Raw genomic sequence first — 19,138 nt, forward strand, 5'->3', positions numbered from 1 at the left:
GTCACCACATTTGATACTTTGTGTATATACTATGGAGGTAGAACAGAGCCATTGTGGCTAGTAGCCACGGATAACCTTATTCTCTGTGAATTTGTCTACTTTTAAGGCCATCCAAATTGGTGGCTGCTGTTGCATCTTGTGGGAGCAGATTTCATAGTTTTAGCTATGTGCTGTGTGAAGGAGGACTTTCGTTTGTCTGTCCTGAGTCTTTTTTAACTTCTCAAACACATGGGCTTTGTCTATGCTAAGGGAAATTGGGAACTCTGAAAGCGTCTTAGGAGAGGATATTTTAAAGTCCCATCAGTTTATATTCCCACACTTTACTTTCCTGCCTGTTTTGTGGTTTTAATTTAAATCTCTGCTGGGGCTCTCTCACCAAAGAGTACCTGCCCCAAACCTGGATCTGTACATCCAGGGAATACTCCTTTTACCATATCTATTATCCTTTAAAACCAACAGTGTATGCGGCCCATAATCTTAAGCACCTCTGTCATGTCTTCCCAACTTACCTTTCCCTCCTAAAATAAAAAAGCTCTAAATGTCATCTTTCCTAGTAGAGGAGTTGCTTTAACTCCTTGATCATTTGGGTTGTTCTTTTCTGAAACTTTTATGAGTAAAAATGCATAGGATCAAGATGTATCATTTATTGGTTGTATTTATTGGTTGACCACAAGGTGGCAGTCCTCTACAGTCAGAGAGATGCTCGTCCACTCCCAGATCAAGGTTTTCTTCACTTCCTGCAGGGCCTATCCAGGTTTCCTCAGAAGTAAATCTCACTGAATTTAATGAGATTAATTCCACAGTGTGCATTGTAGCCTCACAGTGCTATCTTGTACAAGTCTGTTCAGAATTCATTCCCATTGAATAGATTGGGACTTCACCTTTTTGGGAAACTGGGTAGGATTGCAGCTTTGAAGATGGAAGGTGCTGAAAAATCTTGGGTGCAATACATGAGTCTGCCAATCCCTTGCTGCAGTGAACATTTCTCTGGTTTTGTTTTGTTTATAGTAAAGTTAGAGCTGCAACAAAGTTTAATCTATTTTGAGTAACAAAAAAGTACCCTATATATATATTAATCGGGACACCTTTTTAGATGATTTTTAATGCATCAAAGAGCAGTTTGGATAAATTTGTTCTGTATCCTGGAAGGATGTTGTTAATCACCAATGAAACCATATCTTTGACTAAGGTCACAGAGATACTGGTTTACTCTGTTATGTTAGTCACATACACATGACCTTCCTCCACGACCACACACACACACACACACAAACAAATTATGCAGGCCAGCACAGCAGAAACATATTGCTCAATCTACTGGTAAAAAGAAAAAAATCCCTACAAGGCTTGTAGCCAACATTTCCATGCTGGTTGAAGAGTGGGCTTCTAAGCAAAATATTTTTGCAGGCCAGTAAAATTAATGGCAGGCTACTGACATTTGTGGGCGTATTTATTTTAACAACACTGGCCGCATCAGTTGGTGCCGCCAGCGGTAGAAGTGAAATTGAATTTTTCTGTTTTTTAGTTTCAGCCCTTGCGTGGATAGCTGAGTAGAAAGCCCGTGAAAGGTCCCAATCCTGGAACCGGAGGTGGTTGGCCCATCCCCAAATCTGCTCCTCCCCACTTTCCCCTGCAAGAAAAGCAGACCAGACCACCAGCAAAGGGTTGGGTGGGGGATGGCTTTTAATAAGCAGCGTTGTCTGGCGAGCGATTACATGGCACTGAAAGGTGCTCTCTTTCCTCCAGGCTGGAGGGAGAAGCCAAGGAGGCTAGGAGGGGGACCGGGAAGGAGACGGCAAGAGGGGTGCCATGCCAGGCTTGGCAAAGCAGCTGCTTCCGTGGCTCGCCAGGGCTTCAAGCCCCTCAGGAGTTCTCCCAGAAGAAGTTGTTGCAAGCCACAGTGAGGGCTGCCACCAGGACCACGAATTCCTGGAAATCGACCTCCCCATCGCCGTTCTCATCCAGGTCATGCATGATCTTGTCCACTGCTTCTGTGTCCTTCTGGGCCTGCAACACAGGAGAGAAGGGGTTCATTTTTTACAATTGTGTCGTTTTACTACTGCTGTTTGCATTGCTCCCCAACCCCGCTTACTCCCTGCCCCATGTATTCACAGCTCCATCTAACCCACTCCCTGTTCTCACAGCTCCTCTGTATCTCTCCCTCTCTGCTTTACTCTGCGGTTGTTTAGAAACCATTTAAGAACCTGCCTTCTCTCCCACTCCCCTATCCTGCTCTGACTTCCTGCAAATCCAGGATTGTGATGCTGCTCTACAAATCATCCAATGGGAGCTGTGCTTTGACTTCCTAACCTCTTTATGTATGCAGTGAGATTGTATACTACCAGTCCCGTACACAGCATTGCTTGGGAATTCCCGGGAACCAAAAAGATGAGAGCGGTTTTGAAAACAGTGGTTAAAATCGGTACATTTTCAAAAGGTTCAGCCTGCCATCTTGAATCAAAATGGCACCCGGCTGCATCCAAACATAGAAGAAAAACCTTCTTCTTGATCTCTGGAACCATCACGCAAAATTTGGTTAGAATGAGCACTGCTTTGAAGGATTCATCAATCCACCTTGATTCAAAATGGCACCCAGTTATAGCCAAACACAGGCAGAAAACCTGCTCCTTGATCTCAGGAAACCCCATTCAAAATTTGGTTACATTATTGTAAGATGTGTCCGAATGCATAGCAAACAAACAGCATTCCAAAATATTTAACAGGACTAGCAGAAAGTTCCTGGTGCTGTTCAAACACCTGGTTTTCTGCAGCAAACTACCCTTGAACATGGAAGATCTATTTCACTGTATTGACAAAGAAGCACTGATAGAACTATCCTTTATAAGTAAAGCAGTTTGCATTGGCATGCAATGCGAACAGAACCCAAGAAAGGCATGCACGAATGACGGCAGACGAAGTTGTGCATCATCCCTCTGTTTAAATCCACCCAATGCCGGATTTGTGTGCTGCGGAGAGGTCCGGTATCGCTGTGCCGGCCAGTCAGGCTTGCCCTCCTCGGGGATTACTCCATTCCGTTTCCCCATTAAAACTTTCCATACCTCCAGGAAGCAGCCGAGCTCGTTCTGCAGCAGATCCTTCAGCTCCTTCTTGCTCAGCTTGTACTTGTCGCCCTCCTTGCCCGAGTAGCTGTGGAAGACGGAGATGAGGCCGTCCATTGCGCTCTCCAGCTGCGACGTCATTTCTGCGGTGGTGGTGGAGGAGGAGGAGAGAAGCCCGATAAAAGAATTGACCCTGTGGAGGAATGGAAGTTGACCATCAAACTCCCTGGGTGCATGCATGCAGCCATTAACACACAGCCCGGAAATGTCACATAAGGTGGGAAAACCCACCTACCCCATGCTATAAGAACAGGAGCCTTTTGGGTCAGGCCAATGGCCCATCTAGTCCTGTTTCTCACAGTGGCCAAGCAGATGCCATAATGGGAAGCTCTCAAGCAGGATTCGAACACAAGAGCCCTCTCCCTTCCTATGGTTTCCAGCCACTGGTATCCAGAAGATTTGCTGCCTCTGTCTGGATGCAAAGCATAGCCATCAGTGGCCTTATCCTCAACAAATTTATCCAGTCCTCTCTTAAAGCCATGCAACTCGCTGCGGCCATCGCTGCCTCCTGTGGCAGCAAGTTCCGTAGTTTAACTGCACCGCACGAAGAAGTACCGTATTTTTCGCTCTATAAGACGCACCAGACCACAAGACGCACCTAGTTTTTGGAGGAGGAAAACAAGGAATAAAATATCTCAGAAGCCAGAACAGCAAGAGGGATCCCGCTGCACCGTGAAAGCAGCAACCCCTCTTGCTGTTCTGGCTTCTGGGATAGCTGCGCAGCCTGCATTCGCTCCATAAGACGCACACACATTTCCCCTTACTTTTTAGGAGGGAAAAAGTGAGTCTTACAGAGCAAAAAATACGGTACTTTCTTTTACCTCTCCCAAACCTCCTGACGACCCCTTTCTGTAGTCAGAAATACACCGTAGATTTGAAGCATGCTTAAAGCACATGACGTCCCCCAATCCTGGGAACTGTAGTTTAAGGGCGCTGGGAGTTGTAGCTCAGTGAAGGGCAAAGTACAGTCTCCAGGATTCTTGGGGGGTGGAGGGTGGGCAGGGAATACGCTTTAAACGTATGGTGTGTACACAGATAATTTCCCACCCGTATTCTCAGGCTACCTTTCAGGAGTTTTGAATCAAGGAAGAGAGATCCAAAGTAAGAGAGTGAGGCTCTGCCATGTTGGCATTCTGGACTGGAGTCCCAGGCATAAAGCACAGCGACAGGGAAAGGGCAGGCTTGCTCATACAGCTCTGTAGAGATTAGTGTGTTGGACTGGGGCTGGATAAACCCTGGTTCAAATCCCCCTGCCAACTCGTTGGCTTTGGGCCAGTCACTCTGTCACTGTAACTAGCACTGCAGGCTTGTTGGGAAGATATAAAGGTAGATAGGGGAGACTGCATTGGCCATCCTCAACTCCTCGGGGGGGGGGGTATAACTACAATCAACTAAATGGCACAAGAAGACTCTTGCATTTTCAGTTTTACAGCTGCTTAAATGTTGGGGCCACCTGTTCCTGGCTTCGAAAACCCTTGCCCTCGCTTGCTCCCACCACACCTGCCTCCCACCCTCACCTGTGCGGGCGCAACCCCAAAACCATCACCCTCACCTCTCTTTCTGTCCTCAGTTCTGTGCGTCGCAGCTGCCTCTGACAAAGCGAGTCCAAAATAGCTGGTCAGTGGCTTTAAATACGATCCCAGCGCCCTCCCCCAAAGGAAGAAACCGATACCGGCAGCTGGACAATCTGGCTGGGAGCTCACCGGGCAGGCAGTGTCCAAATTTAAAGGGGCAGGGTGGGTGCAGGATTAGGCAGGATTCTCTCCACCACACCCAGATGGAGCCACTAAGCCCGGGGAATGACTGAATACAGTGGAAAAATTCTCATCCTATGCAAACAGGAGTCCTTTTTCCCCCTTTTTACTCCCTGCCGAATACGCGATCCAGAGAACCCTCACGCTTTTTGATGGAACTGTGTCGCTCCCCCAAAAGGCTAGCAAATAAAATCTGCCCTGTGCGAGCCCCAAAAACCCACAAGTGGAAAAAGGCTGGGGTTCTGCAACCCCCGTGGTCAACACAGCAAAGCAAATCTTTGGCCTTGTTTTCACAGATGTATTTCTCTGTTTTACTTGACCGCCACTGGAAGTTCTTCTCCCTCCATCGCCCACTATATTTGTCTGCTCCTTGGCCCGATCAAAGAGCGCAATTGTCCTCTGGCATACATTGAAAGCTCAAAAAGGAAGCCTCATGCTACGTGGCACCCAAATGTTCAAGTGTGCAGAAGTCGGGGTACTTCTCTTCCTCCACTCAGACTATCAGCTCAATCCTAGGCAGGGGCAGTTCCACACCTGGGGAGCCCCGAGGGGCTCACTGGGAACCAGTGGTGTCAAAGCGAGGCCAGGACCTGACGTTTTAATGGCCCACAATGCCCCAGGGCCACTCAGGGGCATTCTGGGAAACTGAAATGGCAGCTCATAGACCCAACTGCCCAATGTGTGCTAGGGGCAGCTGCTGGTGGGCCCACCTGGGGTCTTAGCGCCTGTTGTAATATTGCAGGAATTTATGTATAGGTTGTGGGGGGGTTGCCCCTCCAGCAGATATCACGCACATGCACCCCACTACCAAAATCAGCACACTTTTGTGACTTGTCCCCACAAAACACTTCGTCACAGTTTCTCCGTATCTATTCAAAGCGCCTCTGCTGCACAATACCAAACGTAACAATTCACTGATAAATGTATCTATGTACACTGGGAAAACTTCAGAAATTCATATAGACCTGTGAGCTCAGCTATTCAGCAGCCCCTCTGCCTGAGTGATAATTCCTGGCATCCTGATACCTGAGTGCCAGACAGGTAGCCATTCCAGAAATAACAAACCCAGATGAAGACAAAAGGGTGGGATTAACTTGGCTGGGAAACAGGGAAATGTAAATATCTCTTTTGTTTCACTTGATAGGTGTATGGTGGAGGGCAAGGGGAACCATGGGGCAGGGTCCAGGATGCTCAGATTACTGCCACCAGACCTCCCCTTTCATGATGTAACCATGATGTATTAATGATGTAGTTTGGGGGGGGTGTAACATGGGGATTAGGGATGCGGGTGGCGCTGTGAGTTAAACCACAGAGCCTAGGGCTTGCCAATCAGAAGGTCTGCAGTTCGAATCCCTGCGACAGGGTGAGCTCCCATTGCTTGGTCCCTGCTCCTGCCAACCTAGCAGTTCAAAAGCACGTCAAAGTGCAAGTAGATAAATAGGCACTGCTCCGGCGGGAAGGTAAACAGTGTTTCCGTGTGCTGCTCTGGTTCGCCAGAAGCGGCTTAGTCATGCTGGCCACATGACCCGGAAGGTGTACTCCGGCTCCCTCGGCCAATAAAGCGAGATGAACGCCGCAACCCCAGAGTCATCCGCGACTGGACCTAACGGTTAGGGGTCCCTTTACCTTTAACATGGGGATTAGCAGCTAATAAAAATTTGGGTTCTCTTTTGTACGGGGCTTCCATCTTGTTCCACCTGGTGGCAGGTGGGAGTCCTGTCGCGACAGTCTTCAATAAAGACCAAGCCTACTGGCTGCTGTTTGCTCTGGTATTCCTGGCTGGTGTCCTTGGTTGGTTTTTTTTTTGGTCCAAGGGAGCCCTCATATTTCTCCGTTAACAGTTGGAAGCCGGTCGCTACCGCCGGTCCTGATCCTATCCATGTTTACTCCGAACTCTGAGTTCAATAAGAGCATTGAAAAGCCGTGCTGAATCAGGCCCATCTAGTCCAGTGTCCTGTCCTAAGAGCTCAAGTGGTGGCTGTTAGAACTGGTAGGGCGGAAGGCAGGGAGCCCAGCAGTAGGTGGCGCCAGAGAGCCAACGGTCCCATCCTTTCTCTTCCTCCCTGCTGAGTTCTACCAGGGGCAACCCTGAGACTAAGCAGGAGGAGGAAGCTGACAGCCAGGGTCACCCTGGAAGTAAGAAGCCATGGCAGTGACCCATTTACCCTAATGGAGCAGCCTCTGCGGCCTAAGGGTCAACCAGATGACCCTGGGAAGCTTGCAAGCCAGGCTTGCGAACAACATCAACTCTCCCCTCCTGCGGTTGACAGAACATTAGCAGCTGCAGCTAAGCTAACGTTCCTAATCTTCTTTTAAAGCTGTCGCAAGTTGGTGGCCATTGTTGCCTTTTGTGGGAGCATGAATAGGGAGAAGTCCTTCATTTTGTCTGTCCCAAATCTACCCAACATTCGACTTCACTGGATGTGCCTGAGTTCTAGTACGATGCAAGAGGGAGGAAAAACTTATCCGCTGTCTTCACAACATGCATAATTTTGGACAGCTCTTCTCTCACGTTCCCCCTTCCTCGCCTTTTCTCTAAGACCTACTCGGTAAGTAGACCTAGGATTGCTGGGGACGCGGGTGGCGCTGTGGGTTAAACCACAGAGCCTAGGGCTTGCCGATCAGAAGGTCGGCGGTTCGAATGAGCTCCCATTGCTCTCTCCCTGCTCCTGCCAACCTAGCAGTTCGAAAGCACGTCAAAGTGCAAGTAGATAAATAGGTACCACTCTGGCGGGAAGGTAAACGGTGTTTCCGTGCGCTGCTCTGGTTCGCCAGAAGCGGCTTAGTCATGCTGGCCACAGGACCCGGAAGCTGTACGCCGGCTCCCTCGGCCAATAAAGCAAGATGAGCGCCGCAACCCCAGAGTCGGTCACAACTGGACCTAGTGGTCAGGGGTCCCTTTACCTTTTTATTGCATAGCAGATAAATGTAAGAAAAGATGTCATACCTGAATTATCTAAATTGATAACCTTGCTAGCTGAGGTGATACACCTCATGTAAACAATATACCTCAATACAGTTTTATTTTATTAATTGCATTTATACACCAAAGAGCTTAAGGTGCCATGCATGGGCCTCCCACCTCTTCATTTAACCCCCAAAACAACCCTGCAAAGTAGGTCTGGATGAGAGGCAGCGACTGGCCCAAGGTCCCTCAAATGAACTTCACGGGGCCAAGTTGGGGGGATTTGAACCCTGAACTCTCCCAGGTCCTAGTCTGAAACTCCTACCACTGGCTCTCACTAGGAGTCCTCGACTCTGTGAACTACATGTAATATATGTGTTTCTGTTTCTGCTTGCCTGCACCAACATATCAGCTCTTTGTTAAGAGAGTTTGTTTCTCCAAAGACGCCTTCAAATTTTCTTCCAATGGTCAAAGAAGAACCCCCCTCCCAAAAAAACCCAGGATATTTGGGCAGGCCGGCATCAGACCGAAATCATCCTGCGAAATCTCGGCAGCGGCACGTTGGCCGGGCGTGACTCCTGAGAGGGTTTTTTTTTTTTGCTCTGCGCCCGGTCTATTAATACCGCGAGTACGGTTTCTGCCGTAACAGTGGCATTGTCCGGGGACCTGTAACCCATCCTCTCGATAAGGAGGGCCCGCGATTGGGTGTCTCTGCCAGCTTCCTATCGGACAAAGGGTGCTGTCAGAGGAGGCCGCTCGGGTGACGGATCCGGGCCCACCTGACTCTGGGTTACGCAGGGATGAGAAAGGGCCCTTGTTGAATGAAAACGTGCTGCCCTCAATGGTTGCCGCGGAAACGGAGGAGACCCGAAACCGGATTCCGGGCCTGGAGCCGGGACAAGCAAAGCCCAACTGGAAATAAACAAAAAACAAAAAAAACCACAACCCACCCACACGCCTCGGGTCCGGTTACGAGACCTGGAGCTTGCGGCAAGAATAAACCGTCCTGGCATTAAAGATGCAAGGGGGAGACCATTAATCATGCATCGTGTTATTGTGCCTTTTCCTCCTCCAGAGCTGGATTTGGCATCCTTGTTCTCAGGCATAAGTCACGATGTTTCATGCCACCCTGGGCACACACATGAGGCAAAGTCAGCTCAGGGCAGGCGGGGATGCAGTTCTCAGTCGGCTGCCGTGTGGGGAAATGTCGAGGGCACCCCAGGGGTGTGGCGAAAGGCAGGGCTGGGCACATTTTTTTAGCAAAGTGTGGGAAGGCTTCAGAGTTGCGGGATCAACTTTGTTGGGGTGGGGGGGCCTGGTGCAAAATGGCGGCTCATGGGGGCAGAGCTAGGCTCAACATGGCCGCACTGGGGACGGAGCCCAGCCAACAACAGAGCTTGGGAACTTGCAGTGGGGAAAATACTTACCTATGATACGTTAATCTTTATTGTCATTGTCCCATACAGAACAACAAAACTGAAAAATCACATAAGACATTCAAAACCCAAGCTACGCCAGCCCATGAGCCAAGCATTGTGTATACAAGAGAAAAAACATAACACAATATTCAGTAAGGTAAAGGTAAAGGGACCCCTGACCATTAGGTCCAGTCGTGGCCGACTCTGGGGTTGCGGTGCTCATCTCGCTTTATGGGCTGAGGGAGCTGGCGTACCGCTTCCGGGTCATGTGGCCAGCAGGACTAAGCCGCTTCTGGTGAACCAGAGCAGCACACAGAAGCAACATTTACCTTCCCGCAGGAGCGGTACCTATTTATCTACTTGCACTGGCGTGCTTTCAGACTGCTAGGTTGGCAGGAGCAGGGACCGAGCAACGGGAGCTCACTCCGTCGCGGGGATTCGAACCGCCGATCGGCAAGTCCTAGGATCTGTGGTTTAACCCACAGCACCACCGGCCTCCCTACAATATTCAGTACAGTAGTCTAATTTGAAGGCACAGGAGTAGCTTTGTCATAGCCTATCCTGCTTTTTACTCCATGTCAGAAACCATATTGTTCCTGTCCATCCAGACACTGACCAGGCCCAGGCTTCAGCAAGTTGGTGGCCTCATGTGCTTTCCTGCTTTTATTGTTAATGATGATTATTATTCATAATGGTGATGATATTTTAGCCTCCTTGAGTTTCCTAGTTCATGCCCTAGTCCAGGTTTTCGGGATAGAGGGCACCATTTTAAAATTCCGAGCTATTGCCGTGGGTGCCGCTCACAAAATGGCGTCTGCGTGGATGTGGCATGTCACAAAATGGATGCCACGGGAGCGTGGCATAACTCAAAATGGCTGTCTTAAGAGGTGCTGGTGGACACACAGACAACCTCTGCCCTTGGTTCTAGCAGCCTGGTAGGAGTCAAATCAGATTTGCAGAGAAGACTCAGCGAGACTCTTATCGAGGGGAGGTCTGAGTCTCTTTGCATTATATCAGAGGATTTCAACCTTTTTAAGTCCACGTCTCCCTTGACCACTGCATTATACAGGTTCCTGCAAGGCTGAATGGTAAAGTTTCTATTGCCGCACAAAGTTTCACATGCACCTTCTGTTCCACCCAGGCTCTCTACGGTGTTTCAGACTCTACAATCACTCTGCTCACCATCCTCTATATTAGCAGGTCCCCAACTGCTAGTTTATTTTAAATAGATATAATCATTTGACAGTCATTAAAAATAATCAAGAAATCTGCTCAAGAAAAAAAAGCCTTCGCATCCTTAATATGCTGCAATAAAATACGGCAACGTAAAACAACATTTTTTTCTAAAAAGAGAAAGACAAAAACTGCTTGAATTAGCTTTTATGGAAGGTCATTATTTTCTTAATACAATATTGTATTAAGGGGCAACCTGTTTCCCCATAATTTATTTCTAGAGTCGCTTGCAGTTTTCACTCTTAGGTGTTATTCTTCCTATTACAGCCAAATCCCAAAGTTTCTTAGGAAATTCTTTCCACGAAGGGAGTAATGGAACTTTCCAGTTTTGAGCCATTAACATTCTTACAGGTATTTGCAGATAGGAGGCCTGTTCCTTATGTTATTTCTTTAGGATAGGTGACATATAGTTCTGCCCTATCAATACCGGATCTAAGGGAACTTCATATTTCAATATTGTCGCTGTTATTCTAATGATCACCTTCCACTATATTTGTGTAAAAGATACACGGCCACCACATGTGGTGATATGTTCCGTTCTGCTTTCTGCAAATCTGCCTCATCTTGGCTTTCTCTGTTGCCTCCGAGTTCGTGGTACCATTACACGCAAAAGCCCCTTCGTTTGGTGGGGCTGCATTTGCTACTGTCTCTCTTTGCCCCCCACCCCATCCTGCCCCATCGCCTTATAAAGCAGTTGGGACTCATGACATCGTCGTCAGGCTATTCTGGCAGCTAAGATTTTACTTCTCTGGTCTGGCGAAGGAGAATGTGAAGCAGTCAGGCACAAAACACACACACACCCTCCAACATATCTCCAATGAAAATAGGGATGTCCAATTCCATAGTAGTAGTATTACTTGTTGTTGTTATTATACAGCACTCATCCTACTGGTTTGCCCCAGCCCCGCTGGGTGGCTTCCAACATATATAAAACATAATAAAACATGAAACATTAAATAAACCTTCCCTTTACAGGGCTGCCTTCAGATGTCTTCTAAGGGTTGTATAGTTATTTATCTATTCAGGGGGGTCACATAACTGTACTCTCCAACATTTCTCTGATGAAAATAGGGACGTCCTAATGAAAAGTGGGACATTGCAGGGTTAAGAAATCAGAAACTGGGACAGATTCTGTAAATCCAGGACCGTCCCTGGAAAACAGGGACACTTGGCGGATCTGAAAACATCAGGGCTTGCTCCAGTCAGATTGTAAAGCCCCCCCCCCCCCAATTTTACATGTTATATGATTTGTCTTAGTACTTTAAAATTGTAAACCACCTTGGGTGCCTTGGCAGAAACATGGCTTATTAATGCAATGAAATAACAACAACAACAACAACATTGACAGAGTGTGGGAGTTGGGTCTACTCCTGGCTTGCCTCTCCACACGGATATGTTACAGTCAACATAGTGAATCACTGGGTAGCGATTGATACGGTTGCTTGCATGCCATTTCGAACAATGACTAGCCAGAGCATGAAACCAAGGGCAAATTCCAGATTGCCAACACGAGCACACCTCGGTTGGTTCTGCTTCTGAGTTGGCAAGCCAGCCGCCATTTTGTATTCCCCCACAATGCACTGGAAATGGTGAGGGGAAATGGCAGGCGCCACCAACACGCACACAGAGAATGTGGAGGATATTCCACGAATAGTCTACAAAATGGCCTTCGATGAGTAGACAAGGGCCTTAATAATTAAAAAAAGAAGAAGCACATCAAATTCTACCAGAAAGGTTGTGAAATGTTTGGCCCAGCTTTGCATTAAAGTACCGGTCATCGGCCACTAGTGGGCAATGTATGCTGTTATCTCTACTGCTTCCCAGGCCTTTGCCACTGAGAACTGCAGCTGATTTTGCAAGAGCTTAAGGCGTGGACCAGAGATGCTCCAGAGACCTGCCAGCATTCCATCGCTCTCTGAATTCCTCCACGGTCTAATATTTCTCTCTTGCTTCCTGTCCCCAAACAGTTGTGTAATTGTGTAATTGCGCTGCGGCGCTGTGCAATGGAGCCTTGTCATTTTTCCAGAATGGAACGACGTTCTGGAATGTTCCCACTTCCACCCAGCCTTACGCATGGCCCTTGATTTATTTTCTTTTATGAAATACATGTAAAAGGTTTCGGTTTTTTAAAGAAAAGCACAGTCATTCCTGTGGTATCGGAGCACGGTGGCACATCACGGTCACACTGCGCACCGTACATTTAACAGAGGATTATACCACTTCAAGGGACGCGCTGATCGGAAGGTCGGCAGTTCGAATCCCATTGCTCGGTTCCTGCTCCTGCCAACCTAGCAGTTCGAAAGCACATCAAAGTGCAAGTAGATAAATCGGTACCACTCCGGTGGGAAGGTAAACGGTGTTTGCGTGCGCTGCTCTGCTTCGCCAGAAGCTGCTTAGTCATGCTGGCCACATGACCCGGTTAAGCGAGATGAGCGCCGCAACCCCAGAGTCATCTGCGACTGGACCTATCGGTCCGGGGTCCCTTTACCTTTACCTATACCACTTCAACAGTCATATCCCTCCCCCCAAATAATAATAATAATCCTGGGAGCTTTTGTTTGTTACGGGTGCTGAGTGTTAGTAGGTGGCCCTGCTTCCCTTCACAGAACTAACATTTTCAGAGTTCCCTAGGAAGAGGGGTTGATTGCTAAACCACTCTGAGAATTATAGCTCTCTGGCCATTGCTGACATTCTCTTTATCAGCAACTGGCAACTCCTGGGCCAGGTGAATTTCCTTAAAAAATAGCTAAAATGCATACTTTTTTATGGAGATCTTGGAAAAAAAAAAGCTCAACAACATTTGCGTCCATCTGGATTTTTACTTTTTGAAATATGGCAACCTTAATGTACAGTCCACTCATGGAGAGCTATAACTTATATGGGGGTACCCAGGCAAGTCCTATTATGTGCCTAGGCACCCGAGCCACAAAGTTCCCAGGAGAACAATGAAACACACTGACACGAAGTATTTGGGTTCAAACAGGCCACAACATGGCCGGCCATGACGTAGGGGTGAAGTAGAGTACCTCCACCCCTAAGCTGGACAACCATTGAGGCTTGGTTTCCTGGCCGCAATGCCTCCCACCATTAAAGAGGTGAGCGGACTTCTGAGAAGACCCATCGGTGGGTTTACTCTGAGTAGGACCTAGTTGTCCCAGAAAGGCCTATTATAGCCTATTGATATCTATCTTGTTGACCCCTCAAAAGCTGCCATAATATATTGTCTGAACTAATTATTAATGGCAGGGAGGAGAAAACCCAGAGCTCTTCACTGCAGTATAAGCTTTCTAGAAAGGTGTCGTTTTCCAACAACACAGCGTCTAGGATATCATCCTTCCATAGGCTTGATTTCGAAAATCGGAAGCTTGTTGTGTTTGGTCAACGTGGAGTAACTGTGCGCTGTACCCTCCTGGTCAACCTATCCGCAGGAAGGTTAAACTATGCAAATTTCTGCAGAAAGGTGAAGAGCTGAATTTAAAATTGGAGAGATGGGAAACCGACTTACAGATTTGTACCTCCTTAGCGGCTCATAGGGAAGTCAGAGAATTCTGACCAAAATGGGGATCAGAAATTGCTAGTGCTTGCTCACTTGTCCCCTGTCCAGAATACAAACCAGTCTGGCAAATATGATCAGTCCTTTGCTATAATTTTCTGCTCTCAGTCTGCAAGCGATACTTGATTATTTCCCCCTGTGCTTCCTTTGCATTTATGTGATGTATTTTTGTGTTTATATACTGTGAACTGCCTTGTTATCCTCGGATGAAGGGCAGTATACAAATGTAATATAAATACAGATAAATAAATAAAATTAATTCAGTAACTTACGTACGACAGCAATACAAACAGTACAGTTTTGGGCAGAGGACTAACTGCATGAGACAAACACAGGGTGGGACGGGAAAATATGCCTTCTTACATTGCTAGTGGCTCATCGTGCCCAAGCCATTTTGCTCCCTGAGGCAAAGGAAAAATTGCCTCCCCCCCAAAAAAATGCCATGTACAAAATCTGACCAGTTTAGCAGTTTTGTCTTATTTCTAGACCAGCAGTGGGGCATTATCCCTCACCATACCTGCAGGCCACAGGCTAGCATGGAGGGTTACAAAGCAAGCTGGTTTAGTGAAGTTAGGGGGGAAGGGAGGACCGTCCCCCTATCATTTGCCACCTGAGGCAGATGTGTCACTTTACTGAATAGCAGAGCCGGTTCTGGTACTTTCTGAACAGGAAGGGGTTGGGAACGGAGGGTTGGGAGGGGGAGAAGGGGAGCTGTTTACAACTGTCTTTTTTCTCCCTCTGCCAAGACAGAGAACTCATTCAGTTCCTTGGTCCAGTAGCACCAGCGGTGCTGAGCCTCGCCCCTTCCTTTGCCCGTGGGATTTTGGAAAAGCGTCTCTCTCTGTGTGTGCACAGGAACCGGGGGGGGGGGAGCAGTGGAACGAGCGAGATGTTTGCAAGAACACGGGGTGGGTCGGAACGGATGGAGTTGGATCTGATGTCGAAGCACAAGAAGAGCAGTGTCTCAAATCCAGGGGTGGATTTAGAGGCCACCCCACCCCTGGTCACTGCCGCCTGCGTTAAGGGTGCCAGCGTTCCTTGCTAAAACATCGTCATCAATCGACAAGCAAGTCAAGGAGGGAGACCAACGTCACTTGCTGTTTGGCGGAGAGAATGCGCCATGGGCCAGCCTTTCAGCCTATCATAGAATCATAGAATGGTAGAGTTGGATATATGGGCGGGGTATAAATAATAAATTATTATTATTATTATTATTATTATTATTATTATTATTATTTGCTGAGATTCCTGCATTGCAGGGGGTTGGACTAGATGACCCGGGGTCCCTTCCAACTCTAAGATTCTATGATTCTACCATTTGGTGGCGGCTGATAACTACTGAAGCCGGAGGGGTGGTGGGCAGGGCATCTAATGGGAGGGGGAGCCATCTCATTCTCCCTCCCTCGTCCCTTGCAAAGGGACAATGGGCACAAAGCAATTCTCAAACGCAAGCACCGGATTTGGATGATGCCAAGGTTGCAGGTTCGATCCTGGGACGGGACAGCTGCATATTCCTGCATTGCAGGGGGTTGAACTAGATCATAGCTGTCAACTTTTCCCTTTTCTTGCGAGGAATCCTTTTCAGAATAAGGGAATTTCTCTTAAATAAAGGGAAACGTTGACAGCTATGCACTAGATGTTCCTCAGGGTCTAAAATTCTATGATCCTATGATTCCCATCACCTCTGACTATTGGGCATGCTGGCTGCCAGGGGTTGGGAGTGCAGCAGGCTCTCCACCCCTGCTCCCTAAACTTACGAGGAAGAACATTTGCTTTTATTCTCTAATATGCGACGTGGTTGACAGATCCACGCTTGCAGGATCTTCTGGCTCAGAGATGAGTCATGGGTGCAGATGGCGAAGCCAAGTCAACATAACGCATGCAGCCATGGTGACTGCCAGCTCAGCGCGTTGAAGGGATCATGGGAGATGCTCCTTGCTCAGAGAAGCCACACTGGTCTAGCGCTTGGATTATTCAATTTGTTAATGATCTGGAGTGAAGGAGGATGATCCCAATTCTGGGGTAGCCGACAGTTACCCTGCCTAGGCATTAAGTGCCACAGCCCTTTTCAGAAAGACCCATTCACCTGTGGGTAGATGACCTGAATCAGAGAAAATTAGGGCTTCCTTTAACTCTGGCTTGCATCTAGGAAATGCCTCTGGGCAGGTGCAGAGTGCCTTTTGCTTGCCAAACTGAGTAACCACCACCACCACCACCTAATCACCAGCCAGGGGAAAGGCATGGGCACAGAGGCAAGCTGGTTTGGGGACTAGGTGCCCACAGGTGCCAGTGTGCTCTCCAGCCCCTCTAATGGTGCCCACAAAATATCTCTTTCAAAATCCAGGGGTGGTTTGCTCTTCCAGCTCAGTTCCTGTTTGCACTGGCTCATTCTCATACACTGAAAGCACCCTCTTAAACATGCCAGGATTCAATCTTCCCATTCTGGACAGAGAAGAGGTGTAAAGAGTTTCTCTCTGCGAGAAAGCACAGTGGTCCGTGATGTGGGTCCCTTTTCCCTGTTGGGGGGCAGCCAATGGGGGGCGGGAATGCCATTTTCACTCTCTCAAATGCTGCAGCTGTTTTGTGCTAGGCCGTACCCCCACAGCAGCTATCAGAAAATACTACTAAATATTATTATTATTATTATTAAATTACAAGTACTATTACTGCATTTATGTCACAGAGAAAACAGCACAATCATAAAACCATGTAATAAAATCCACAAAAATAAATCAATTAAAAACCCTGCAGCAGTGAGTTCCATAGATTCACAACCGCACAGTGCAGATTTGCAGTGCTTTGATTGGTCTCTCCTAAACGTGCTGGCTCGGCAGTGCCGACATTCCAGCAGAGAGAGAGAGACAATAAAAATAATAATATCAACTTTCCATCCTATCCCCTCCATCACCCAGCTGCCCCCACCCCCAAACTAACCCACCAAATGTGTTTGCCTTTTCCTGATAGGTGCTCCAAACATCTGGACCGTTTCAGCTGCCCTTTAAGGGAGGGCCGTCACACAGTGGAAAAGCACCTCCTTTGTACCCAGAAGGTCCCAGGTCTTGTCTCTCACCTGAAACCCTGACATTCAAGTGTAGCAAATGCTAAGACAAACGAACAAATGACCTGGTGCCGTATAAGGCAGTTTCCTGTTTTCCTTATCAACACAGCTTTTTATTCAGAACAATGAGGACTAGGATCTTAACTTGACTTATTGGCAGTGCCGCCTGTCTGAAACCCTTGAATGCAGCTGCCTGTCTGTGGAGACAGAGGGAATATTGATCTAGATAGACCAGCAAAAGAAGACGCTGTTGGATCAGACCCCCAGCCCCTCTCTAGTCCTGTCCTTGCAGGTGCCAACCATATCTCCCAGCGACAAACCCGCAAGCACAATGGCCCTCTACCCTCCTGTGTTTCCCTCCAGCCACAGAGGCAGAGCGTAACCCATGTGGCTAGTAGCTATGAATAGCCTTCTATTCCCATGTATATGCCCAATCCGCTTTTAAAGCCATTCCAGTTGCCGGCCATCACTGCATTCCTGTGGCAGAGAGTTCCACAGGTCCTGAATCTTCCAACACTCAGCTTTGCCTGCAAGTTCTGCTGTTGTGGAAGAGAAGAGCCTCTCTCCATGTTATCAATGTGATGCGTAATTCTGTAAACTTCTGTCAAGCCGCCCTTTCCCCTCGCCTCTAAGCTGAAAAGTCCCAGACACTGAGGAGCTCTGTTTCGTGTGTCCTCTTCTTGGGAGAGGAGAGAGGAGGGGAAAGCCAAGCCCAGTGCTGCCCCTTCCCCAATCCCCTTAAATCGAAACCACTTACTTAAAACCTGGAGGGATATTGCGTGCGGCTGCTGCAGCAGGTCTGGGATAGGTGGGTGCCAGAGGGACTTGCCTTGTACCCGGGTCTGGACCCTCCCCCCGGACCCTCCCCACCTCTGAGCACCAATGAAGGGAAGTCGGCAACCGGTCAGAAAGCACAGAAGTCTGTTTGTCTAGCCTGCTGTGGCCCAGCAGAAGAGGCCGTGGGCATAACAAAGGCCAATTGTGCCCCATCTCCGAAAAACAGCCGGCTCTCACACCCGCTACCTCTCAATTCTTCCTTCATAAAATGAAGGTGGGGGAAAAAAAATAACCCTCTGAGGTTTTTCAAGCAGCCAAGCTCAAATATTCGGTGCCTGGGTGCTTTTCGCTTGTTTGTTTTTTTACACAGCGTCCAAAATTCTGGGACAGGGAAAGCAAAAAAGGGGTTATTGATTGGGGATAGTGAAGCTGTGGCCCCGCAGGTGTTGCAGAACTACAACTCCCATGAACCTTTGCGGTTGGCCACGCTGACTAGGGGCTGATGGGAGTTTTCAGCAGCAACAACTGGAGAACCACAAGCTCTCCATCTCTGTTTTGCGCCTCTCTATGTGCATTTAATGTGTGATCCCTAATTGGTTGGGACCATAGCTGTCAACTTACAGATTTGAAAATAAGTGATCAGCAGCCTTGAAAATAAGGGATCAGCAGCCAAAATAAGGGATTTTCCGGGCACAGATATGTTCAACTTCTGAGCCCCTCTGAGCCAAAAGCAGAAAGCCCAGCCAGCAGCCAAATGAAGCCTCATCAATAAGGGACAGCAGCGGGACATGGCGCTGGGATAAGGGACTGTCCCGCCAAATAAGGGACACTTGACAGCTATGGTTGGGACGTGTGTCTAGGAGAGGGGTGGGCATGTGGCTGGACTCCCAACTCCCACAATCCCCAGCGGTTTGCCATGCTGGCTGAGGTTAATAGGAGTTGGGAGTCCTGGATGGAAGACTGAAGAAACCCCAACTTAAGAATCATGGCAAGAAAAATTGATGGACTACACAGAACTGGCAAAACTGACATACAAGCTACGGGACAAGGATAACTGTGACTTTAAAGATGAACGGGAACCCTTTACAAAGTATTTGAAGACGCAACAAAGCGAACTGGACTCCTTGGCTGGCTTTGAATAAACATTCACAAACTTTTTATTGATAATAATCAGCTAAATAGTTTGAGGATCTATACAACTGTGTAACATGCAGAAAATAGCATTTTTAGAGAAATCAAAGACTGGAACTGAGGGAAGTCGGGGGTGGGGGTGGGTGGGTTCTGTGGGGGGAGGGAGGAAAAATGGGGGGGGGAATAAGGA

At 48.1% G+C, this 19,138-nt stretch overlaps 1 protein-coding gene across 2 annotated transcripts; it reads right to left on the bottom strand.

Moving 5' to 3' along the window:
• Positions 1-1,665: 1,665 nt before the first annotated feature.
• On the bottom strand, positions 1,666-17,947 carry LOC308465105 (protein S100-A1-like). Of its 2 annotated transcripts, none has more exons than XM_080984950.1 (3): positions 17,798-17,947; positions 3,060-3,252; positions 1,666-2,007 (listed from the first exon to the last, which is right to left on the bottom strand). In XM_080984950.1, exons 2-3 carry the CDS (start codon positions 3,198-3,200, stop codon positions 1,864-1,866), a joined length of 285 nt encoding a protein of 94 aa, XP_080841076.1. In that variant the 5' UTR covers positions 3,201-3,252; positions 17,798-17,947; the 3' UTR covers positions 1,666-1,863. The 2 variants fall into 2 exon arrangements, with proteins under 2 accessions (XP_080841076.1, XP_080841077.1); XM_080984951.1 differs by lacking the exon at positions 17,798-17,947 and adding an exon at positions 4,672-4,808.
• Between the last annotated feature and the right edge of the window lie 1,191 nt (positions 17,948-19,138).

This window comes from Podarcis pityusensis (assembly GCF_964106645.2).
Source record: "Podarcis pityusensis genome assembly, chromosome: 16".
Lineage (NCBI taxonomy): Eukaryota > Metazoa > Chordata > Lepidosauria > Squamata > Lacertidae > Podarcis > Podarcis pityusensis.